This window comes from Anolis carolinensis, chromosome 4 (assembly GCF_035594765.1).
Source record: "Anolis carolinensis isolate JA03-04 chromosome 4, rAnoCar3.1.pri, whole genome shotgun sequence".
NCBI classification, from domain to species: domain Eukaryota; kingdom Metazoa; phylum Chordata; class Lepidosauria; order Squamata; family Dactyloidae; genus Anolis; species Anolis carolinensis.
In genome coordinates, this window is record NC_085844.1 from 138,795,088 (window position 1) to 138,821,569 (window position 26,482).

A 26,482-nucleotide genomic window follows, 5' to 3' on the forward strand; every position below is an offset into this window, starting at 1 on the left:
CTTGGACTTAAAAGGGGTCCCGAATGGAAATGTCTAAGAAGCTGTGATCTAGAGGGCCAGAGCTACCCTGATTGAAGGTGATAAAGGTTAAAAATAAAATATTAACTGGTATAAGAAGGGAGTCATGTGAAATGTTCACTTATTTCCCTCCAGAAATGGGCAGCCACACTCTATATCAGCTGAAGTTTCTGAAATGTCTTTTAAAATACCTACACAGATTAAATATAGTCATGCGGTGTGGCTATTACTAAAGGATGGAATAACCAGGGCAAGATAAAACATCCCCAACTTGTATATTAGCATGAGCTGGGGAAAAGCATTACTAGCCATTTCTACCACTTAAGCACTGAGCCGAAGAGAACTGCCAGATACAACTAAAAGTAGTGGTTCGGCTATTTTGGGTGGAGTATTCCTGTTGAAAGGTTCTGGTCATTGTTGCTGTCATTCTCATGGTTCTGTCTATCTATCTATCTACAGTAGAATCTCACTTGTCCAACATAAACAAGGGGATCAGCAACTCTTGATCTAATCTTAACAAATGTGGAAGACCTGATCAATACAGTAGAAGTCGTCGGATCCTTAGGGGCAAGTGACCATGTGCTCCTGCAGTTTGCCATACAAAGGAAGGCTGAAACTAAGACAAGTCAAACACACATTCTGGACTTTAAGAGAGCTGACTTCCAAAAATGAAGGAAATACTGAGCGGCATTCCATGGACGCCAATATTAAAAGACAAGGGAGTTAAGGATGGATGGGAATTTTTTAAAAGTGAAATACTCAAGGCGCAAATGCAAACAGTGCCAACAAAGAAAAAAAAATATGACAAGTGCAAAGAAGCCAGAATGGATGTCCAAAGAACTTCTAACCGGGCTAAGACTCAAAAGAGACATGCACAAGAAGTGGAAAAGGGGAGAAATCACCAAAGAAGAATTCAAACATATAGCCAACTCCTGTAGGGAAAATGTTCGCAAGGCTAAAGTGCAAAATGAGCTCAGGCTTGCCAGGGATATTAAAAACAACAAAAAAGGCTTTTTTGCTTACGTTGGTAGAAAAAGGAAGAACAAAGAGGTGATAGGGCCTCTGCAAGGAGAAGATGGGGTGATGGCGACAGGGGACAGGGAAAAGGCAGAACTGCTTAATGCCTTCTTTGCCTCGGTCTTCTCACTAAAAGAAAGCCATCTTCAACCTCAGCAACATGAAATGGACGAAGGATTTGGGGAAATCCAACCCCAAATAGGGAGACAAGTTGTCCAGGAACACCTGGCCGCTCTAAATGAATTCAAGTCCCCAGGGCCAGATCAGCTACATCCAAGAGTACTGAAGGAACTAGCGGAAGTTATTTCAGAACCACTGACAATTATCTTTGAGAGTTCTTGGAGAACAGGAGAAGTCCCGGAAGATTGGAGGAGGGCAAATGTGGTCCCTATCTTCAAGAAGGGAAAAAAGAACGACTCAAACAATTACCGTCCGGTCAGCCTAACATCAATACCAGGCAAGATTCTGAAAAAGATCATTAAGGAAGTGGTCTGCAAACACTTAGAAACAAATGCAGTCATTGCTAATAGTCAACACGGATTTACCAAAAACAAGTCATGCCAGACTAATCTGATTTCTTTTTTCGATAGAGTTACGAGTTGGGTCGATACAGGGAATGCCGTGGATGTAGCATACCTAGATTTCAGTAAGGCCTTCGACAAAGTCCCCCATGACCTTCTGGCAAACAAACTAGTAAAATGTAGGCTAGACAAAACTACGGTTACGTGGATCTGTAACTGGCTAAGCAAACGAACCCAAAGGGTGCTCACCAATGCGTCGTCTTCATCTTGGAAAGAAGTCACGAGTGGAGTGCCGCAGGGCTCCGTCCTGGGCCCGGTTCTGTTCAACATCTTTATTAACGACTTAGACGAAGGGTTAGAAGGCACGATCATCAAGTTTGCAGACGACACCAAACTGGGAGGGATAGCTAACACTCCAGAAGACAGGAGCAGAATTCAAAACGATCTTGACAGACTAGAGAGATGGGCCGAAACTAACAAAATGAAGTTCAACAGGGACAAATGCAAGATACTTCACTTCGGCAGAAAAAATGGAATGCAAAGATACAGAATGGGGGACGCCTGGCTAGACAGCAGTACATGTGAAAAAGATCTTGGAGTCCTTGTGGACAACAAGTTAAACATGAGCCAGCAATGTGATGTGGCTGCTAAGAAAGCCAATGGGATTTTGGCTTGCATCAATAGGGGTATAGCATCTAGATCCAGGGAAGTCATGCTACCCCTCTATTCTGCTTTGGTCAGACCACACCTGGAATACTGTGTCCAATTCTGGGCACCACAGTTGAAGGGAGATGTTGACAAGCTGGAATGCGTCCAGAGGAGGGCAACTAAAATGATCAAAGGTCTGGAGAACAAGCCCTATGAGGAGAGGCTTAAAGAACTGGGCATGTTTAGCCTGCAGAAGAGAAGGCTAAGAGGAGACATGATAGCCATGTACAAATACGTGAGGGGAAGTCATAGGGAGGAGGGAGCAAGCTTGTTTTCTGCTGCCCTGCAGACTAGGACGCGGAACAATGGCTTCAAACTACAGGAAAGGAGATTCCACCTGAACATTAGAAAGAACTTCCTCACAGTGAGGGCTGTTCAGCAGTGGAACTCTCTCCCCCGGACTGTGGTGGAGGCTCCTTCTTTGGAGGCTTTTAAGCAGAGGCTGGATGGCCATCTGTCGGGGGTGCTTTGAATGCAATTTCCTGCTTCTTGGCAGGGGGTTGGACTGGATGACCCATGAGGTCTCTTCCAACTTTACTATTCTATGATTCTATGATTCTAAACGGACTGGCAGAACGTTGGATAAGCTAAAATGTTGGATAATGTTGGAGGGATTAAGGAAAAGCCTATTAAACGTCAAATTACATTATGATTTTACGAATTAAGCACCAAAACATCATATTTTACAACAAATCGACAGAAAAAGCAGTTTAATACACGGTAATGTTATGTAGTAATTACTGTATTTACGAATTTAGCACCAAAACATCACAATGTATTGGAAACATTGACTATAAAAACATTGACTACTAACAAATTGACTACAAATAAAGATAAAATTGCATAAAATGAACTTGCAATAACAACATTGTCGGAAGTTAAATCTGTAAAAATTTCAGTCCTTGCTGCCTAGAGAAACAGCTGTGGATCCGGGCTGGAGGCAGACTGCATTGGATAATCCAGAACATCGGATAAGCAGAGGTTGGATAAGTGAGACTCTACTGTATCTATCTATTTCTCTACAGTCAGCCCTCCACAGCCATTGGGTTAGGAACACAAGAGAATTGTGAAAGTGTAAAACTGTGAATAAAGAAATTGCAATTTTTAAATCTGAGATGACACATCTCTAGGAATTTCTTGGTCGTTCAGTGTCTATCTTCAGCTTATATTCTGTATTTCCATCTTCTGTCTTTGATAACAGAAACTGGCCAAATAATTTCTTTGGAAGACTTATAGAAGTGTTATCTCTAGAAATGTTGACGTCCTCCAACATGTCTGTATGACGTTAACCCCAAAGTAACACTAGAGGACATAGATATTCCAAGAGAGAGCAATTTAAATCAGATTTGTGAAAGTCAAAACCACAAATGTGGAAGGATGACTGCATACTTATATCTGAATTACCTCTCTGTGTTCCCAAATATTTTAAGACGACTCCTAGAATCAGCTGCAACCTGGCAAATCGTAGCCAGTGTCTAACTGAAGTTGGAGCCTGTCTACACTATACATTAAAGTGGTGGTCCTCTTCATTATTTACCTGAAAGTAAACCTCATTGCACATTTCTTTCATACAAGTATATGTAGAACTGAACTGCACAGCTAGTTCAAAAGCAATCCCTAAATTCCTGTGATTGAGGAATCTAGGGATTGAAGAAAGTAACATATCCATACAAAACTGCAATGTCCATGATAACAGATACTGTAACATATCAACTGTTTTTGTATTGTTGGAAAAACTGGAAACTAATTGTTGAAAGTCATTAGTGTCCCAAGCATATTTATTAGAAACCTGAAGTGTAAGCATAAGTCACACATCTCCTGATTCTAATAAGTTTGGTTCATTTTGTAATAGTAATTGAAGTTATGTGAAAGTGCATATAATTCTAGCCAATTAGTCTTATACATAGGCCCAGACTGCAAAAAGATGGTGTAATTTTCAAGTACTTCTACACTTTTGGCATTATTTTCAGAGTTGTCCTAGGCTATAACTAATTTGTCTGAAGAAGCATTTTTTCTCTTTGTGTTGCAGTTTAGAATATGTCTACATTATTACGTCTAACATCATCGTCTATTCCCTCTACTATCACACTCAGTGCCAGAAGAACAGAATCCCATGATATTCCTAATATTGTTGGTCACATGAAATATGATACAGAAAGATTGTTTGGCAGGATCAATGTTATTTATCTTCTGTAAGTAACACAATTACAACTATTTATCATACATTAAAAATCCTGTAATTTATTTTTACTTGTTCCATCAATGAAATCTAAACATTTGTTTTACAGAGAAAAAGCCAACCTTGCAGTGACTGTGATTAATGAGAAGAATATGCCTGTTGCTCATGCTGCATTTGTGGACTATCCGAATTGGGATTTTGCTGATGAGGCTCACTGGGAGTCATACTTAGAAGAAAATTTTATTGGCCTTATGTGTACAGTATGTGGGGAGGATTTTTCTTGAAATCTGTAATCTTAAATGTTTTTCATTATTTGTATTTGTGTTGAGAAATTAGTTCAAAGCCATTTTATAGAATTTTTGTAGATTTGCATGACCATCTTCTATATATTAATTTTAAAAGTATTATCCAAGTGCTAAATGTATAAAAGCCCTTTATTTCCATTTCATTTCATTGCTGTTGCCTCACACAGTGCATTAGAATGCTGTTACTATCAGGGGATGGAATATTTCCTGTGTTTAGTAATCTGACTTTAAGGCAAGTAGGGGCGATCTCTCTTAACCTTAGGCCAAACAAAAAATCTGCAAAAGTTTTATCAGCGTATTGCTTTCACACTAGATTTTAAATCTTCTATGACAAATTCATCAAAACTAGTGTAACTTCAAATCTAATGGTTAAGAATTCTGAAGTCCCCTTGGGAAAATCACAGAAGAATAAAAGGGTGAAAGAGAAGCTCTCTTGGGGCTTCATCACACTAGAGTTTGGATCCACTTTAAATCCACTTTAGGGCGGGGCCTTTAAACAGCTCAGCCAGACAGGTCCTGGGCCTCACCAAACTACAAACCCCAGAATTCTGTAGGAGGCAGAAACCAGATTATTTGTTTAACATGATGTCCAAACATGGCACTCTTTCTCTTGACAAGTCAGAGCAAAAACACTTGTTTTCTTCTTACCTTATTTCTTTAATGTTCTAGAGGAAATATAGGCCAATGTGCTGATTTAAACATCAGAAATATTGCTGTAGTTTGTTGTTGCAATATATTCACTTTCTTCAACAGTTAAGTAATACCTTTAAATGTAATGAAAAAAGATAGGGCCTTGCTTCTGGGTAGCAACCTTATCACAAGGTGACTATCTGTTCAATCTCTAGCGAAATGAGAATTTACATTTACTGTATGTATAATACTTATTAAAGACAGCCAGCATACTATAATTATTTGAGGCTGGACAAAGACTCTGAGGCCCCTTCTACACTGCCATATAATTGAGATTATCAAAGCAGATAATCCACATTATCTTCTTTGAACTGGATTATCAGAGTCTACGCTGCCATGAAATCCAGTTCAAAGCTGATAATCTGGATTTTACATGGCACTGCAGAAGGGGCCTGGGAGACAAGGGTTCAAATACTGCAGTCATGGAAACCTGCTATGTGGTTTTGGACATGCCACGCTCTTTTGTCCTAAGAAGAGTGCAATTGCAAACCACCATTGAATAAATCTTCCCAAGCAAACCCCATTATAGGGTCCGAAAATATTAACACTAGGTTCACATAACAATATAGCATCAGTGTCTCACAACAAATGCATAAATATGTGGTGCAATCCAACATTTGGTGATTAACTAGATATTCAAGTTGTCTCTAGCTTGTGAGAAGTAATGAAATGATACATAACTAATTCCCTGAAACTTCTCAACTGTTTTCTCTTGTGTGGCTGGGAAAGTGGACTGCCAAGGGAAATTATTTTTAAAAGTTAGTAATTAATTGTTAAGCTTCCACCTACTATAGCTCTTCCAAAAATGTCTGCCATTGTTTTATACACTACAGAAAAATAGACAGGGAAATCTATTGTTTGTTACCAATGTCTAGTTCCACTTTAAGTATCCCCCTTATCCAGCAGCTCATTGTAGAGATGAGCTGTCCTCAGTGCTGAACAATACAGTCTTTCAGGAGCTATGTCTGTTTTGTTTTTATACTAATTTTCCTTATTAATTTTGTGAAAATTACCCATATTTATTTGAGTCTAATGTGCCATCAAATGCAATGTGCACCACAATTTTCAAAACATTGAAACCATGAAAAGTATTTGCTGCCAAATATAATGCATAGTGGTGAAAAGTGTTCTCTTTGTAATTTGCCCAAAAAGGTGCACATTACTGTTGAGAACTGCTTAAAATTGCTTTGTTATAAACAATTGTGTTAGAACACTCCGATTGAAATGAAAACCTTGGGGTGCAATCTATGCTGTAGAACATTTTAGTTGCCTTGGTAAAATGCTATGGAATCCTGGGGGCTGTAGTTCAACAAGATTTTGAGTCTTTTCTTCCAAAAAATGCTGGTTCCTCACAAACTACAAATCCCAGCAATGCATAGCATTGAGCTCTGGCCATTTAATCAGAGATGACATCTCTCAAAGAGGAGCTCCAGGTACAGCTCTTCAGGCAGCTTCCCCTTTTGCTTTGGCTCAGCACTAAGGTTACCATATGATGTGAATTAATGCGCACCCTAATTTTGGCAAGGTCATTTAGCCAAAAAAGGTGAGCACTAGATATGATATAGCTCACTTCTCCCCCAAGATTTTGTGTACTTTTTGAAAGTTCTAAAAACTAAATTAATGCTTATATTTTATACAATGATTGAATTAAGTAGTATCATGTTGTATTCATTTGTGCCTTTTATTCACAGCCTTTAAATACATTGTTCATGCATCTGTTTGTGACAACTGATGAATATGTCGTTGATGGTTGCCATGAAATTATTAAGTAAGTTGATATGTTACAAAAGTACAGTGTACATTGAAGTAAATGGAGATCCCAGCAAACAGATGTATGGGAATTTTGTTAGGCTATCCCATTTTATAAACATCAACACAGACTCATATATGAGGCAGCCTAGCTTGAATCTCCCAAAATTGAGTGTTAAAAAGACATACAGTAGTACCTTTGAGACTAGTTGAAAAAAGAACATTCTAACAAAAGTTTTCATAGACTAAAGTTCATTTCAGCAGACACAAAATGGAATGTTGGAATTAGCTCTTAATAGAATTCTTTCAGATATCCTTTCCTATTAAAAGTATAACTTATTATACTGAAGAACATGTCAGTCTTACTTTTGTAAAATAGTTTGTGCTAGGTTAATTATGTAAATATGACTCTGAATTGCAGAAATTACAGAAATGTTTTATATATAAATATAGGTTGAGCAGCCAATGCTTCAAAATACTACAATATCTGAAATTGTTCACATGGGTGGTTGAGATAGTTGCACCTTTGGTTTCTGATTTTATATGTATACAGACTCTTTCATTCACAAAATTATTAATTTTTGTACAAAATTACCTTCAGTCTGTGTGTATAAGGTGCATATAATTCTTAATAATAATAATAATAATAATAATAATAATAATAATAATAATAATAATAATAATAATGGAAAATGATACCGTGGGACTTTCAAATCCAGACTGACAAAGTTCTGGAACACAACACACCAGACCTCACAGTCGTGGAAAAGAAAAATGTTTGGATTATTGATGTCGCCATACCAGGTGACAGTCGGATTGATGAAAAACAACAGGAAAAACTCAGCCACTATCAGGACCTCAAGACTGAACTGCAAAGACTCTGGCAGAAACCAGTACAGGTGGTCCTGGTGGTAATTGGCACACTGGGTGCTATGCCAAAAGATCTCAGCCAGCATTTGGAAACAATAAACATTGTCAAAATTATGATCTGTCAGTTGCAAAAGACCACCTTACTGGGATCTGCACGCATCATCCGAAAATACATCACACAGTCCTAAACGCTTGGGAAGTGTTCGACTTGTGATTTTATGATGCGAAACCCAGCGTATCTATCTTGTTTGCTATGTTGCTGTGTCAATAATAATAATAATAATGTTTATTTCCCACCCCCTCTGATCTTTGAAAATACCCTTTGATCTTCTAATGTTTTGACATGGTATTTATGCTTCTACTTATATTATTATCATAATATTATTAAAACTTATTTCAGTCTTACCTTAGTATTATATAACTAGCTAGGAGGATTAAGAGATTGTTATGATATTTTGGTGCTAATGTAAAATTTATGGAAACTAAAATAGAAAATAATTATAATTTATATTTTGTTCAGGACTGTCTTTAAAACCGTACCAGAGCTGCATTTCATACTTCTCTCTGTACCAACTCAAGAAGATTTGGGTAAATATTATAATAAATAAATAAATAAATAAATAAATACTTAATTTTTCTATCCCACCACCATCTCCCCGAAGAGACTTGGGGCGGCTAACATGGGGCCGAACCCAAGCAAAACAAATATGACAGTTAAAAGCAATGTGAGTAAGTAAAAACAATAACATAACATTCAGATATAATAAACAATTAAAAACAAGATACAAAAAACCATAATGACAAATAGGGAAGGTAATAAAACATTATCTACTTTAAACTGGATTATATGAATCTACACTGCTATATAATCCAGTTCAAATCAGATAATCTGGATTTTATATAGCAGTGTAGATGGGGCCATAGAACTGTAGTTTTACCAGATCTTTAGTTTTCTCTGCCAAAGAGAGCTGGTGCCTCACCAAACTATGACTCCCATGATCCATAGCATTGAGCCAGGGCAGTTAAAGTGGTGTCAAATTGCATTAATCTGATAGTGTAGACACACCCTTAGTGAGGTTTGTTTTGTAGTTGGCAGGTATAGAATTGCAATCTATTTTCCATGTTGTAAAATAAAATTCCTCTAAAGAGAACTGTGGAAAATATTTATTCTAAAACTGGACTGAATATGCATGATATTAATCAGTATTATTAAATGCCCAAAAAAGTAGCAAAATGATGGAGTAAGGAAAAATATACCAACAAAGGGCAATGCCAGATGTAACATATCTCAATATGAAGTTTATATACATATTTCAAAACAAAAGTCAATAATTTCTCTCTTTTTTTGGACATGAGTATGTAATTTTAAGCATAGAAACTCAGTTTTGAGATTGGATTATACTTACCACACACACACACTGCCCCTATCTATATACAGGGTGTTTGAAAAAGAACTCCCTATTCACCATTTAAATTAAGCCTCTGAAGTAGTCACTGGAGAGATTCAGTTCAAAACATGAATCTCATTCAGACCTTTGTTTTTGTTTTATCAGGTTTAGATTTAGCAACTGCTTTTGAACCAGTGAAGAATAAAGGTTCAACTTTGCATCTGGAATATAGCCTGTATGTGGCTCACAGGCATCAGTATCGCCCTCAGCTCTATGTGCGCCATGCCAGGTAAGAATTATCCATCATCTAAGTTTTTGTTTTATGTCTTGGTTTGTATATGCTGATAAACATATCTCCCTATATTGCTTTTTTTTTGCAATCTTTTGATTTCCACATATAATTTTTCTTTCTTTCCAAATTGCTGCTTAGTTACTGTTTTCATTTGTAAAAAATTGGTATGATTTTGCCTGGTTGATTATTTCTTAAATTATTGTTGTTAGTTTTAAGTATTTTCTAACATTTGATCAAAGTCTACCTAGAATATTAGTCTGTATTGTTATATGTAAGTAAAAAATTTAGAATCTTTCTCATTCTCATGCATTATATGAAATCAGTGGGAAAAAGTGAAAAGCATGGACTGCCTATGCCACTTCCTCAGCTTCTTTACTAGCAAAAATACAGTTATAAGATACAGTGGTCCCTTGGTATCTTTTGGGATTTTGTTCCAAGACCCTCCATGGATAGCAATATATCTGGATGTTCAAGTCCTATTATATAGAATGGAATAGTAAATTAGTGCCCTGTGTCTTTGCTTTTTGCATTTAAAAAAATAATCTTCACACCATGGATGGTAGAAATTGTATATATTTCAGATTTCAATATTAATATCAGAAATACGTAGTATGGTTTTACATAGGATTTGTGCTACATTAGAACAGTAAAGACAAATATCACTTAAGTAAAATAAACATTAAATATTAAATAACCAATACAATAAAATAAGGTGTAAACACTAAACTGGGAATCTGCTATTGCAATACATCCAATAAAGTAGTTTAAAACCAGTATAAAAAATATTAGGACTAAGTACGTTCCAGTCTACTTGGAATACACGAAGCTCATTCCAGAAGCGTGTTTAAGAACTGGTCCAAGAGTCCAGAAGAACCTTGACTCCCAGTGTGAACATCATCCCACTTTCTTTGCTAGTTAACTTGTACCCAGTATGCTTTATTATGCCAATTGTTTTTCTTAGATAGTTGAGCAAATAGTTTTCATGGTTGCCTCTGGCTAGCATCGGGGCGAAAACTGGGGGTTTGTTGGCGATTCTGTGTAAGATTTGAGTTCGTACGCAGCGCCTCTGTCAATTTCCATGGATTTCTGAGAAAACAGGAACCTTACGTTTCTGTAGAGGTAGATCTTTCCAGACTTAGAACTCTGGAACCTGGAATAGTAAATTGGTGCCCTGTGTCTTTGCTTTTTTGGATTTTTTAAAAATATATCTTCACACCATGGATGGTAGAAATTGTGGGTGCAGAATCTGTGGATATAGCTGGCCAACTGTATAGAATAAGGTATCACTTCCTGCCCCTTCATGTCACCCAAATATCCTTCCCTAGGAAGCCATCTCATTCTCTTGATCCTGTATTGTTGAATTAAATTGCTTTTAAATACTCAGTAAGGTAAAGGTTTCCCCTGACGTTAAGTCCAGTCATGTCTGACTCTGGGAGTTGGTGCTCATCTCCATTTCTAAGCTGAAGAGCCGGCGTTGTCCATAAACACCTCCAAGGTCATGTGGCCAGCATGACTGCATGGAGCGCCGTTACTTTCCTGCTGGAGCGGTACCTATTGATCTACTCACATTGGCAAGTTTTCGAACTGCTAAGTTGGTAGGAGCTGGAGCTAACTGCGGCCTTTCGGTCTCCAGCTCAGTGCTTTAACGCACTTCGCCCCGGGCTCCTTAAATACTCAGTGGTAAGTGGTAAATGAACAGAGAATAAAGTGGAAGAACTATAAGTGTCCCTTGCCCACTAGAGGTCACCATAGGCATGGAAACAGTCCTGTGCTTGCATTGATCTATCTGTATCTTTCTCTTTCTCTGTGGCCCCTTCCATACAGCTGTATAAAATCCACATTGAACTGGATTATATGACAATGTGGACTTAGATAATCCAGTTCAAAGCAGATATTGTAGATTATCTGTCTTGATATTCTGGGTTATATGGCTGTGTGGAAGGGCCCTGTGTTACAGAAAGAAAGAAAGAAAGAAAGAAAGAAAGAAAGAAAGAAAGAAAGAAAGAAAGAAAGAAAGAAAGAAAGAAAGACAGAAAGAAAGACAGAAAGAAAAAACAAAGCAAGAGAGAATTTATTTCTTACATTTAATTGCCCTCTTATTTTCAGCTGTTGTACTTATCATAAAGTCCAAAAGCTCACTACATAGATTTTCTTTCTCTCCTCCCTGGTCAAATTTTCATATGGAAAATGATGTGATTGTTTGATTACAAAAGTTTTAAATCAAGATCAGTGGATTTGGTACCAACCCCACTGCAGGATATATTCACCTTATCCTGCTGAGAAGTTGTAGTAAACATTTTGAAATGAGAGATATCATTTCTAAATAAGTAACAGAAATAAATCCAGGCAAGTGGATTATTCAAATTCGTTCCATCCAAGAGCATACTACAATAGCTTTGCTTATTAATCAAAATGGTATACAGTTGCATACATTTAAAACATAGTTTTAAAAAACTTAGAAGTATAAATTGATTTAAAGTATTATTAACAAATAAAATGCATCACTTCTAGTGCATGATCACAACTTGCTCAAAATCTCATTTACCATAAAAGCACCACATTTGCATTGTTTGTTGTTATAATTTTTTGTACAAGAATTAAGAAATAGCTGTAAAAACCTATGCTTGCCACTTTTGCTGGTTTCAGTGTTGCACAAATGGGAAAAGAAACCCCGAAGCTGCAGTCAGAGTTTAAAGATTGCATAATTATTTTTCTGGGAAGAATGCTGAATAGTTTCAGTTTCTGTGCTGAAAGCTGCATAATTTCTGGAAAGCTCCACAGTTCTCTGGGCGAGTTGCAAAACGTTTGTTGAAAAGCTGTGCAAGATCATTGCAGGAGGAAAAAGAATCCCGAGTGTGCTTGACATTCATCAGGAATCAGAAAAATCAGATTTTTTATCCCTAGGTGTATCACGGGTATACTTGCATATCTAATTGAAATAATGTTTGTTTTTGGTATTACACATGAAATGTGGTTATTTCATGTGTTATATTAAAAGACCTGATGAAGAAAAACAAATTAAACTTAATACAGAAGTGCTCCTGGTATGTTGGATAAATGCAATGTCCTGCTTCTTGGCAGGGGGTTGGACTGGATGGCCCATGAGGTCTCTTCCAACTCTACTATTCTATGATTCTATGATTCAGGCAATGGAAGTGGGGAGGAAGGGACTAGCTTCAGCAGGAAGGATGACAGCCACTTCTTCCAGTTCTCCAGGCACTTGGAACCTTTCAGAAGATGAATGGGTTGGTGGTGGATGCTGTCTCAATGCATATGTTACTTGGCTTGTTACCTCGTCTGCCAACTCATAAACTGTTACCTCACTCTCCCACTTCATATGGTTAATTTCACGTTTTCCTCTATTACCTTCTCTCACTCCACTGGTTCAGGTATCAGGTGAGGACATGGTCAGGTTCTGTGGTTTTTAAAACTACCTACAGATACATTTAAACCTCCTCCAAATATTTTCCTCCCATATCTCATATATATTATATGTAAATGCATAGTTTAATTTTTAAAATATTTTTTCAAAAAAATGCACTGATACCATTTCCATTTTAAAACATGTGACTATTCTATGATTCTATGAACCCAGACATAGGGGTTTTACTTGGGAAATCCCAGGTGTCTAGTTAGGCATACTCTTGGACTCCTCCCCGAATCTAGAGACTCAGGTTTCAGTGTTTTGCCAGGAGTGTGTTTGCTCAATAAAATGTAGTACTTCAGATGTGGCCATTTCATTATAAGCCAGATCTGGCCACAGTAACACAAGCCTTGATTAAATCCCTGTTGGATTTCAGGAGTGCTATCTGAAAGCCCATATCTTCTCATACAAGCCTGCCAGGTCTTGACCCCCCTCCTAGCCTCAATAAGAGAGGACATGGAAAGAATCTTCTTGGTGGCTGCTCAAAAATTTGGAATTTCCTCCTGAGGGAGATTCAGGCCACTTCGACACTGCCCCTTATATCCCAGGATCTGATCACAGATTATCTTCATATTCCAGATTATTTGGCAGTGGAGACTCATATAATCCAGTTTAAAGCAGATAATCTGGGATATAGGGCAGTGTAGAAGGGGCCTCAATCTGCCCTGCGTTCCTGTCTTTTCACCAGCAGGCAAAGACCTTTTTGTTTAAACATGTGTTTAGCTTTGGATAACCAAGGTGGAGTGATATGCACTTAAGTATTATTTTATTTATTTATTTCCTGCTTTTCCACATTGGGACAAAGCAACGAACAACATACAAAAAAGCAAAGACGTCACATACAATGGCAATAAACAATCCCATCATAAACACATTTCCATCTAATAAAACTGTAAAACCCACATCAGTACTGATTACAGTGCTTTCATTTTTCATATTTTAGAAGTAGTGTTTTAAAGTGAATGGCTGGTTTAGTGTTTCTTAAAAACTTCTGTACTCAATTAAACACTGTTTTATATTGCAGGCTGCTTTAAGTCTAATTTAGGAAATAAGTGGAAAATAAATTAAATAATTACAGTAGAGTCTCACTTATCCAACGCTCACTTATCCAACGTTCTGGATTATCCAACACATTTTTGTAGTCAATGTTTTCAATATATCGTGAAATTTTGTTGGTATATTCGTAAATACAGTAATTACTACATAGCATTACTGAGTATTGAACTACTTTTTCTGTCAAATTTGTTGTATAACATGATGTTTTGGTGCTTAATTTGTAAAATCATAAACTAATTTGATGTTTAATAGGCTTTTTCTTAATCTCTCCTTATTATCCAACATATTCACTTATCCAACGTTCTGCCGGCCCGTTTATGTTGGATAAGTGAGATTCTACTGTACAAACTAAATAAAATATTAGTGCCTAGTGTATTTCCACATTTGCTTAAGGAAATAATCTCATCTGTAGGGTAGAAGACCATGATGATCTCACCCCTATCTTTGCACGCCACAATGATACTCTGAGAGAAACGTATGGAGAATACTTCCTTGCTGAATTAATAGAAGCACAAGATGAAGAGAACATTGCTGTGGTTTGTGAGGTGAGCCTTGTATTAAACTGTTAAGGGGGTAATGGCTATTCAGTTGTCTTTTGTATAGTCACTGGATCTGCTGGATGAAAGATTTCTTGGATTTGTTTTAGGCACCGTAGAAAATTCTCACTTGCAGACATTAATGATCTGGACAGGCATTTGGCAGCACCTTGTCATTATGTCATCTGTTGGGTGCTGTGAAGAGTACTTGGGTGGTGTAATGGGAAACTGTTCCTCTGGAGGCAAGATATGGTCCCTTGTACAGCTTAAACCTACATCATCGTGCTTCTCCTGGCAGTGGTTCCCAACCTGTGGTTCCCGAGATGTTTTGACTTTCAACTCCCAGAAATCCTAACAGTTGGTAAACTGGCTGGGATTTCTGGAAATTGTAGGCCAAAACACCTGGGGACCCACAGGTTGAGAACCACTGTCCTAAGGCAAGAGATAAAACAGAGTGAATGATTAACTCCCATCTTGTTGAAGACAGATCACAGGATTTTAGTATACCTCTCATAGACCACTGCATTTCAGTGTCCTATCAGGCTTTGTCAAAATACAGTATTTAAATTAATTAATATTGAAATGACCCCTTCTTTGTTTCTGCTCTCTTGGTACATTTCACAGAAATGTTTTTGTAACACTGAAAAAGGGCCATCTTTTCAGAAACAGAATAAAAGGAGCAGAGAAGAAGCAAGAGACTGGACAATACTTGAGTGCCAGGGATCATAGAATCATAGAATCATAGAGCTGGAAGAGACCACATAGGCCATCTAATCCAATTCCCTGCAATGCAAGAATGCCATGTTTGGCATTATCTGAAATCAGTGTTGCTTACTTTGGAGCTAAGAAAAAAAACTGAGTCAGTCAGGGTATAAGATGCCATGTCAATTCTAAAAGTGTGGAAAATATAGCCATCATGAGTATGGCAACACTCAAGCGAATGCTTAGCAAATAATTTTTTATTGCACAGATGTGAAGGACAAATAGGGGATGAATAAATTTCACATTGATTGAATGGAAATCAATAGAGTATCATAATGTTATGATTTTTAGGGTAGTAGTTATGTAGTGCAAACACCAAGACTTTGTCATGTCATGTACTAGGCATAATTATGTACAAATCCTGCAGAATATGGTACATAAGAGTAGAGCCTGGCAAAAAATTGGAATTTTGTTGGTTTTTCATTCCTTGAGGGGAAATGAGAAAAGTTATTTGTGTCATTTTGTGGTTTTGTTAATCCACAGTTTTCATACTTTCTTATTTAGGATTCAAACATGCCATGTCCACTCAATCCATGCTGTAGTCCAGACACATTGTTAGTTTAAAAATTAAAATAAGCATAGATATAGTTCCCTTTCCCTATACATTTCAGTCATTCACGGCATGCTGCTTTCATTATGGGCAGGGCATTTCTGATGTCATGATAGATGATGTCATGATGTCAGTGTAGATTTGAGCCTCTTTCAGAGGTCCAAAAAGACAACCTACATGTTTTCAGATTCAGTGACTTGAATGACATTAAAACAGCTTTAAAATCATGGGTCACGAAGCAAGATCTTGAATTTTTCCAAAATGGTTATGATGTCTGGATTAAATGATGGTGCAAATGTGCACAAATTTATGGTGACTGTGCTGAATGATAGTTTTGCGTAGAGAATAGTTCAGGCTATGATCTGTAGCAACTTCTCCTGTTATATGTTAATTCATAACGTTTTAATGACACAGTAGGCAAAACCTTTTGACCTGCCCTCGTATTTGTTTGAATTCATTTCTTTCTTAAAATGCAGTACAGTGTTCCCTCACTTATCGCGGGGGTTAGGTTCCAGGACCACCCACAATAAGTGAAAATCTGCGAAGTAGGGACACTATACTTATTTTAATATTTATACATTATTTTAGTAGTTATACACTATTTTAAGTCTTTATCAACCAATCGTGTGTTAATAACTCACCTCCTTCTCCTCCCGTTGCCGCTTTGGCTCCTTTTCTCTCCCTTTGGCTTCTCCTTCCTCCCTTCCTTAGGCGGTAAATTGTATTTTTTTATTATTTATAATATTCTTTTAGAGTTTATTGAACAACCGTGAAACAACAAATCCGCGAAAAGAGAACCACAAAGTAGTGAGGGAACACTGTACATGATTTTCTAGCCATCTCATAAATTATGTATTTTTCAGCAGAAACTGCACTACACAATTTGAAGAAATGTATAATTTAATTAGTATTTCTTGGGAAGAGAGAATAAGGCTCAAAAATGTGACCTGACCAAAATTTACCACCATTCTTTTAATCAAAGCCACTTGAAAATTTGGATTTCCCAAATGGAAATTTGAATCTAGTTTGCTATAGATCTATTGAGAAAGATAAATGAGTGTCTTTTCTGGTACATCTAGCAACTCTGTCTTTAAACCTACTAGTGAGTCTCTGTTGCTTTCCCATTGGTTGTTGAGGGCAAACAGAAGCAAGAGCATTTTGTTCAGTTTAGAAGAAATCAGAGTCTTTCCGGTTTATAATTCATTAACAGTTGTAAAACAGTTGTAATTCCTTAACAGCTGTAAAACAGTTTCAAATTTTTCTTTTGCAATATCAACTGTGTAATAGATTCTGTCATAGCCTCTAGGTTGATTCATGTCCTACTTTTCTCTGCATGCTTCTTGAATTCTTCAAACAATCGATAAAAGAAGCGAAATTGTCCTAGCTTACCTTCACTTGGATTTTAAGTACAATAGAATCCTGCTGATCAGTGTTTAGAGGTGTGTGAGCAGTAGTTTAGGAAAGCCAGGTTCACTACCATGAGGTCAGGAATGTTTTAGGTCAGTGGTTCTCAACCTGGGGTCCCCAGATGTTTTTGGCCTTCAACTCCCAGAAATCTTAACAGCTGGTAAACTGGCTGGGATTTCTGGGAGTTGTAGGCCAGAAACATCTGGGGACCCCAGGTTGGGAACCACTGTTTTAGGTGAAAGGGGTAGAGTGTGAGCCAATAACATTTTGAGGTCAAGAGACAGGTCATTAGATCATCAACTAGATCTAAGGATTTAGCAGTAAGCAAGCTGAGAGTCATAAAGCAACTCGAGAGTCTGAAACTACAACAGGTGAGAGTTTTAGGCTATTTCTATTGCTTGGTCAGACCTACTGCACAATTCATAACACTGAAGGATCCCTTTTCTCAATTGTATTTTGTTGTGACACTCTGACTGTCTACTCCTAAGATCTTGACCATAGCCACATGTTTCATTTGAAGTAGCTACACCTGCCTACATCTTTCTCTGAGGATGGGAAGTTGTTGTTCCTGGCATTCAGACCCTTTCCTAGCAGGGACCTGGCTGCTCTTTGGCTTCTTATTTGGGGCTCTGCTAGGTTTCCTTCTTTTTCTTCTGGAAAGATCAATCTGGCTCCATATCTGATGAAGAGTTTCCAAGGGGATCATAACATCTACGATACCTGAAGGAGATAAATGAACAGAAAGAAGGGCAAAACAAGCATTGTAGTGAAGAAAGCAGAAAGAAAGAAAGAAAATGGGGAGGGGATGGAAAAAAAGAGCAGTACATTGAGGTAGTGATTAAGAAATTCTAACCTATATAAGATATGTAGATCTGGAAACAAAGATTTGCACAGCATGCCTATTAATGCTGCTAGCATAGAAAGGTAAAATTGCCCAGTATGTTTGCATAGATTTTTAAAACAACTCTACAAAGGTTGTGCATCAGTTTCATTTATGAATTATTTCCTGAATTTAGGGCACTGAAATCATTATCTTGTTGAGGCACATGGGCCATGGTGTCCTTTCCAAAACCCAGAAAAGGTTCATTAATCCCCAAATGGTTGAGAGACACTCGTGCAGGGTATTTGGGAAGAGCTACTTTGTTTAAATGGCACCTCTGTCATTTGTTTAGAACTTGGCTTCATTAACCATTTGACACAATAAAGCACTTGTTTATATATTTATGATATCATTTGTGCACTTGTCCAACAATTATTAGTACAAGCCCAAGAAAATCCCATTTTAGTCTTTGGTAGGTTTATCAACATGGCTGTAGACTGGAAAAGCTTTGCCACGAGGGCCACAATAGATGTCAGTTTGCCCTGCACAGAATGAAGCTGGCAACTTCGTTTTGCACATATGGCAGATGGATTGTTTAATCAGCTTCTGCTGAGCCTTGGACCTGAAATGACATAGGAGCCAGGCAACTGCAGAGCTCCAGCTTTGTTCAGCTAAGCAAACAAATGATCCACGGGTGAAAATGCTATATATGTTTTGTTTTTATTGAAGTGTTGATGCCAGCTGTGTCAATCCAGTTTTTTAGAACAAATGTTGTTTTAGGACCAAGATGAAAACTAACCACTTGGAAGGCTATTTTTGTGTAATACTATTTGTCAATACAGTTTATATGATGCTAAAGCAACAAGAAACTCCCCTCCCCATTACATTTGTACATACTAAAGACTAAATTAAATGTAATGCAAAACTTGAAATCTCCATTGCCCAACAACAACAATAACAATAACAACAATTACAGCAGCGGTAGAAGGAGCAAGGGCATTTAATGTAAGGATCACAACAAACAAAGGAAGAAAGTAAAAAGACATACAGAAGTTCTAACAATAATAATCTCCCCTGCCTGTGCTATCTCTTCTCAGCATTGTAGTGTTTTTGCAGGGGAATGAGCTGTAGACATATTTGACATGCCTAGTATCATGCTTGCTTACTTTGGCATTCTGTGAATGTTGCATCCTGATCATAAGCATATTTCTCTAGAAGTAGATCACATTAATTTTAACAGATGGAGGATAATTAGTTTATGCTTGGAAATAATTTGAATTGACATTCATTCCCTATATCCATGTTATTCTTCCTTGCAGTTTCATTTCAAGAGGATTCTATGAATTATGAATATACATAATTCAATCAGCCTTTCACATTCACGAGGTGTGGGGGTGCAGGAAGTGGTCAAAACACAAGTATTTTATAGGGGAGTGGTCCCAGGTTTGTGGTGAGCATGAAGAATTCGTGCCTGCTCATTCATACAGAAATCCCACCCTCTGGAGGTAGACAGAAGATGAGGGATCACTACCATTGCTGTTCCTGCCTCCCAAATATTGGCCAGCCCTGTGAACAATTACATGGTTTTGGAAACTGGCATTCATAACCATTTGGAGATTATAACCTTTTGGAAAAGTTTGATTTTTCAGAGAAAAGCCAAAAACCCATTTGAATAGAATCTTCTCTTACGGTATACAACCAAATGTATATACAAGGCAATGTCTTCATTTGGTAGATTGAACCTATTGTCTCTGATCTGTCAGGAAAACAGAGAATATGTCAGTGCATAAAAATAGCAGAGTTTCAGAAGTGTTTTTCAGTTGCCCAAAAATATATCTATTCTCCCATAAATCAACTAGTTTTATATCATGCATTCAAGAGACAAAATGAAGTAGTCTTTGGTAAAATTTGGTTTCTTCATAACTTTCATGTGTTCAGCATAATACAGGTACATAGCTTAGCAGTCCAGTTTCAGATATGTATGAGATAAACTCTGTGTACAGATGTCATAGCTGCTTTGCATCATAATCAAGATAAAAGCATGATATAAATAAATATAACAATAATCTGGTAACATCCTCTGTCACATTCTTACAGTCTCGGTAATATCATTGGCAGGAAAGAGAGAGAGAGAGAGAAATGGTTTCCAAGCAAAGGAGACTAACAGATACCAGATTATTTGAAAGTCTTACTAATATATCAGGATGGGGAGGAGCAGGATAAAACTTTCTTCATATGCCCAGATGAGACACACTGCACTCAAACAGAAAATCCTTGATGGGTAGTTAACAATAACACAATGCCCTTCTTTAAGGAGAGTTGAAAGTCGAAAATAGTGAATTGATAGTCTCAAACAATTGTTCCTTAAACTGGATATTTTTTTAAAAAGAATATACAGTGTTCTCTCACTTATTGCGGGAGTTAGGTTCCAGGACCACCCGCAATAAGTGAAAATCCACAAAGTAGGGGTGCTCTATATTATACATTATTTTAGTAAGGTAAAGGTAAAAAAGGGTATTTTAAGTCTATCAACCAAACGTGTGTTGATAAATTGCCTCCTTCTCCTCCCATTGCCGCTTGGGCTCTTTTTCTCTCTCTTTGGCTTCTGTTTCCTTAGGCTGTAAATTGTATTTTTTTATGATTTATAATAATCTTTTAGAGTTTATTGAAAAACCGTGAAACAGCAAATCCGCAAAAAGCGAACCGCGAAGTAGTGAGGGAACACTGTATAGCAGTGGTTCCCAAACTTATTTGGCCTCCTGCCCCCTTTCCAGAAAAAATATTATTCAGCTCCCCCTGGAAAGAGGGGTGGGCATGGCTCCTGCTCAAGAGGGCGGGGCTGAGCCTCTCCCCTAGTCCAAGATGCAGGGCTGGGAGGGGAAGGGGGAGGTGGGCAGGGACTCAGATGGGTGGCTAGGACTGGTATGGGCGGAGTTACGAGCTCTGAGGCAGGGCTGAGCTTCTATCCCTGTCCTGCGGTGCCTGCCAGGACACAGGGGGCAGGGCTAGAGGAGGGGGCGGGGTCTCTTTCCAAGTGCCTGATGGGGCTGAATCTCTATACTCCGTCCCATGTTCTAACAAGCGCCTCAGAAGAGGTATACAGAGGCTCAACCCTGTCTCATGCTCTTGGGAAGAGGCCCCGCCCCCGCCCCAGCCCATCCCTTTAGTCCTAAAAGGTCTCTCAGGAGAGGTATAGAGGCTCAGCCCTGTCTCGGGCTCTTGGAAGGAGGCCCCGCTCTCTTCCGTAGCTCCACCCTCTGTGTCCCAACAAGCACCTCAGGAGAGGTATAGATTCTCAGCCCTGTCTCAGGCTCTTGGGAAGAAGCCACGCCACACCCCTGGCCCCACCCCTGTGTCATAATAGGCGCCATCACTGCCCCCCTGGATCACTGCAGTGCCCACCAGGGGGCGGTAGCACACACTTTGGGAATCACTGCTGTATAGGGAGAATCTATGTAGGGCTTCAAGAAGTTTTTAAACAGATAGCGGATGTATATTTACTAGGTAGGACATTCCAGTAACTCCAGTGGGACTAATTTATGAGATTAGGTCAAAATCCTGTGCGTACCCGCCTGAAAGCAATCACAACTGAGCAAAGTGAGACTAACCTTTGAGTGTATATGTGGAAATTACTGTTGTCTACAAATCCAAATAAGTACGTTTGGAATTGTTTTAGTAATTCAACTAATTCAACTAAGGCTATTAGATAAGCTCCATTGAATTAGTGGGGAGCTGTATAAGAGTAAATAGGGAAGAACACATTAAATTTAACACACAAATAGGAAACTCTTCTTCATATTTATAGCATGCTTGTAACATAATCATGAACAAAACGAATCTAGAGGTGTAGAGAAGTGTAATTGGGCATTGGTTGCAATTAAACTTCCAGAAGTAAGCTGTAGTTGAATCACTACATTTGCCTTTCTGCATCTTTAGACAACAGTATTATGAGCATGATTTGAAGCAGTTCTTAGCTGCATGTCAGTGGCCATGAATTTCATGGGTCACAGGCAGGCAGCCATCTGAAGGGGACCCTTTTATATTTGCTTGTTCAGCATGCCTATTTGAGGATGCCTTCAGGTGGCAAAATCAATTCACAGTCTGGTTAATCTAGGAAAACCATCTTTTTCTGAGTGGGGTGTGTCTGTCTTTTTTCCCTTTGTAAGAAATAGGGAAGAGACAGGAAAGAAAGATTATTCCTTTTCTTTGGAAGTAAGCAAACTGTGAAACGTGTTTATGAAAAAGGGCCAGTCATTCATAAATTAGATAGGGACAGGCGGCTAGAATTGGCCATAGTTCAGAAGCAGAGCATAAGATTTTCAGTCTTTTGATTTAATCCCTGGCTTTCTTAGGTAAGACTGGGAAGACTCCCGCTGAATTAATGAGAATTTAAGACAGTTTTATGTAATCTTCAAGAATATGCGATAGGCATATTCTTAATTTGTAGTAGCAATTGAATGCAGATCCTAACAAACTGAATGAGGTATTTCCATTTTCTCTCCACCACTAGCTCCAAATCTAGACCTAGAAAGTAGTGCAGGAGTGGAGAGGTTCCCTGGGATTCAGAAGATCGTGGAAGCTAAGCACAATTGTGAAAACACTCTGCATTACCAGCTGGCTCCAGAGCTTGGAAGCAGGACTTGTTTTGCTCCTAGGCAATTAAAATACTTGGGGTATCTTTACTGCCCATCACTCATGGTACCATCTCCAGCCCTCTCATTGGGAGCTAGAGACTTTGGTTCCTTTTGGCACTTGGCAGCAGAAGTGTTCTAAGCCAGTTTTAATTAGATTGGTTGTCCCTGAACCAGTGCATTTCTGTGAGCCATTGGTATATGCAACACATACTCTGAAAAGAAAGAAACGGTTTCAATCAATGGGTACAGATATTAGTCCCTGGGACATTGGGGGATAAAACCTTACCAGTTCCTAAGCATCACAACCATTGACACTCTCTTTATAGTTCACCAATGGATGGGGCCAAGGTATCCTTTTTAGATATGTTGTCCCTTCTGAAGCTCAGTGTAATTTAGGAGATGGCTTTTAAGCTGAGGAAAAAGTTGAAAATCCTCCCCATTACACTTTTAGGTCTGAATGCAGTGCTCATCATGGTGAGGATGACAAGCAGTATTTAACAATGTTTACGTTGTTAGGGCAGAAGGTTGAATACTACAGCTTGATCACTAAATGCAAAAGACCCTTTTCTGTATATAGGTTTCAAGCTTTAAAAGCATGGTTGTTAACACAGAAATTGCTAGGTATATTGTTCTGTTCTCTCCTTTTAGTTATTTATTTATTTTTAATTTGGCAATTTACCAGCCCAGAGGTGCTTTAGTTATATGAAAGTAGGCAAAGACCCTGGCTTTGCTACCAATGCAATTTAATAATACCAGCAACAGAATGAAATAATGCCTTTTTATATTGTCTTACCTCTGGAAAAGAGCTGTCTTCCTTTTTTTTTTCTTTCAGAAATAGGCTCAAGGATATGTTATTTGTGCAGAACGTTTCTCACATGGACATAGAGTCAATTAACCTAATCATTAATACATACCATTAAGTATAATGGGATTTAGCCCTAGGTAACTGGTAACATGGATATTTGAGTGGACTTGAAAATAAAATTGCTTCAATTGTCCTCTCTCATACATACACACTTTATTTCCTTCTTCCTGCTCGCAATACAGGGGGAGAAAAAAATCAATTACAAAATACAATAAGCCACCACCTACCCAGCAGAAGACATTAGATAATAGTTACCCGCATTTCACCACATAATAGTTGCCGCAGCAACTATTAATAATTGCACCCCTCTTTTCGGGTCCCAATTTTTTTACTTTTCTTTGCATAATCATTGCATTAATCATTAATCCCTCCTCATCTCTCTGAGATAAGAAAGGGGTTTTGGGGGTTTTAAAAAAAGAAAATCAGAAACCGTAGCTTGCTGGGGTTCTCACTTCTCCTGCTTTGTCTCTCAAAAAGAAGAAAGCGTTTTTTAAAAGGTCCCCAAAATGGCAAATATTAGGCACAATATTTTTTCTTCACCTAATAATTATTTCTCTTTTTTGCAAAAAAAATAATTAGTGTAAAAAATTGACAATTTTATGGAGAAATATGGTAAATCAAAGTGGTAAAGGTTAAGTCATAACACATGCTTGGATCTTTGTAGTGTCAACAGCTGAGTGTTGACATTTTAATCCTTTAATAACAATACCACTGACTACAGCCACATACATAATCTCTAAACTAATCTTTCACTATACACTTTGGAATGTAATAGTGTACTAGTCCTTTAAAACAATGGAACAGAATAGTGACTACATATTTTGCTTCAAATCTCAGCTTTTGCAATTGCCAGAGTATTACATTCTTTTTTGATGAAACTGAGAATCCAGTCCTACTAATGACATAAGTGGACACCAAGTGGTATGTAAAACCTAAGCTGTTGATATGGCTCAATTTGGTATTGCAAGTTAGAGATATATTTACCCTGAGAACAATCAATATACGTATGTGTTATGAACTCAATATGCATTTATGCATTTGAAAAAGCAAGTAATCCCAATATGCACATGATCCAAACTATCTTTGCTATGAACAACAAATTCAAATGTCTCAGTTTCACAGTTTCAGAGTTGTGGCAGAATTAGAAGCACTCTGTCAGGCTACCCTTTATTATTTTAAACAGCATTACATCAGCTATGTTCCATGTAAGGATCAGTGCTGTCACTTGTTAGCTTTTAAAAGACGATTTTTTTTAAATTTTTCAGGATGATGGATTCGCAGTTGGCTTCATGAGTGTATGCTCTGAAGTGAATGTACAATTGCTTCATGAGTGCTTTGACTTGGGCCCCTTTCATGGACTGTGTAAACCAGACCCAGATGACATTCTTAAGCCACCCCCAGTGCCAGTTGAAACAGGTGAAAGCACATAATTTTGGAGATATAATTAATTTATATAATTTACATGAAGAATAAATACCCACAAACTGTATTAGTAATAAGTTCAGTGTAGGAGAATTTGGCCTTATATGGAATGCGTGCATTTGTATAAGAGGCAGAAAGTATGAATGCAAATCTTACTATTCTAATGCATGAATGTAGCAGTTAGAAGACATGGCATCTTAATTTAAATATCAAATCATATTGAAAGTTATACATGGAAATAAATACACAGATCGGAATACATCTGTGGCTTCTTAACTTGGCTGTTGTACTCTGACCATAGAAATCTCTTGATGTTCATGGATTTTGTATATGCACTTATGGTACTCTGAGTTCCTTTTCTATCAGTGAACTTTCTGTCCTAGTGACTGTTTTCTCCTTTTACTGGGCCTGTATTTTTGGTCTACATATATTCAAAGCTAGTCTCTTCTAAAGATGTCAGATTTGCTCAAATGTATCCTTGCTCTTTCTAGCTTGTGCTTCATCTATATAATAAAAATACAAATGTCTATGGCTATATATATATATATATATATATATATATATATATATATATATATATATATCTTAAACTGATTACGCTACTAGGGCAGACTTCTGAGTAAATGAGTGTAAAGCCACACTGTTAGTCTTTCACACAAACAGATTTTATAATTGTGTGTATATGTGTGTATGTGTGTATAATGAAGGATAAGTGGACTCATATGGAATTCAAAAACTCATCAGCTTGTAAGACAAAAACTGAAATGTTGTTGTAATTTTTGTTAAATGATTCCATTATTGATTTATTCAGTACATTCTCTCTTCACCCTTTCATTCATGTGAAGAATCCAGCAGTCTCACAAGTGAAAAAGAAGAAAGTACAGGTAGCCAGGATAAAGATATCCAGGTAAATATGAAAAAGAAATTGCTATCCAGGTAAATATGAAAAAGAAATTGCTGGTTTGAAAAAGAAATGTGTAACTTGATGACATGTTGATGTATTTGTGGCGCCCCTGAAGTTGAAAATTTGAACCACACTTTGCATAATTGTAACTTATACGAAAAAGAAAGGAAACAATACTTATGGCCTTTTATTTGTAATAAAACAAGCTGGGACATAGCAGCCAAAACTACATTTTTATTGGCCGGTTATAACCCCATTGTGACAACAAAAGTGGCCCTGTATTTGCTTAAAGCTGCTAAAAGGAGATCGGAGTACATAGATCAGATTGGGGTGCAGTGTAGGGGAGATGAGGATAGTTGATGCAT

The 26,482-nt window shown here is 37.7% G+C and overlaps 1 protein-coding gene across 3 annotated transcripts in view; it reads left to right on the top strand.

The window, feature by feature from the left end:
* cfap61 (cilia and flagella associated protein 61) overlaps window positions 1-26,482 on the top strand; it is a 132,126-nt gene that overhangs the window by 1,763 nt on the left and 103,881 nt on the right. For all 3 annotated transcript variants that reach the window (XM_062977912.1, XM_008109085.3, XM_062977911.1), the window contains exons 2-9: window positions 4,294-4,456; window positions 4,553-4,703; window positions 7,130-7,206; window positions 8,578-8,645; window positions 9,611-9,734; window positions 14,630-14,762; window positions 25,057-25,207; window positions 26,059-26,120. In XM_062977912.1, the coding sequence (XP_062833982.1) occupies window positions 4,302-4,456; window positions 4,553-4,703; window positions 7,130-7,206; window positions 8,578-8,645; window positions 9,611-9,734; window positions 14,630-14,762; window positions 25,057-25,207; window positions 26,059-26,120 (921 nt within the window). In that variant the 5' untranslated portion in view covers window positions 4,294-4,301. The remainder of the gene's footprint in view (window positions 1-4,293; window positions 4,457-4,552; window positions 4,704-7,129; window positions 7,207-8,577; window positions 8,646-9,610; window positions 9,735-14,629; window positions 14,763-25,056; window positions 25,208-26,058; window positions 26,121-26,482) is intronic.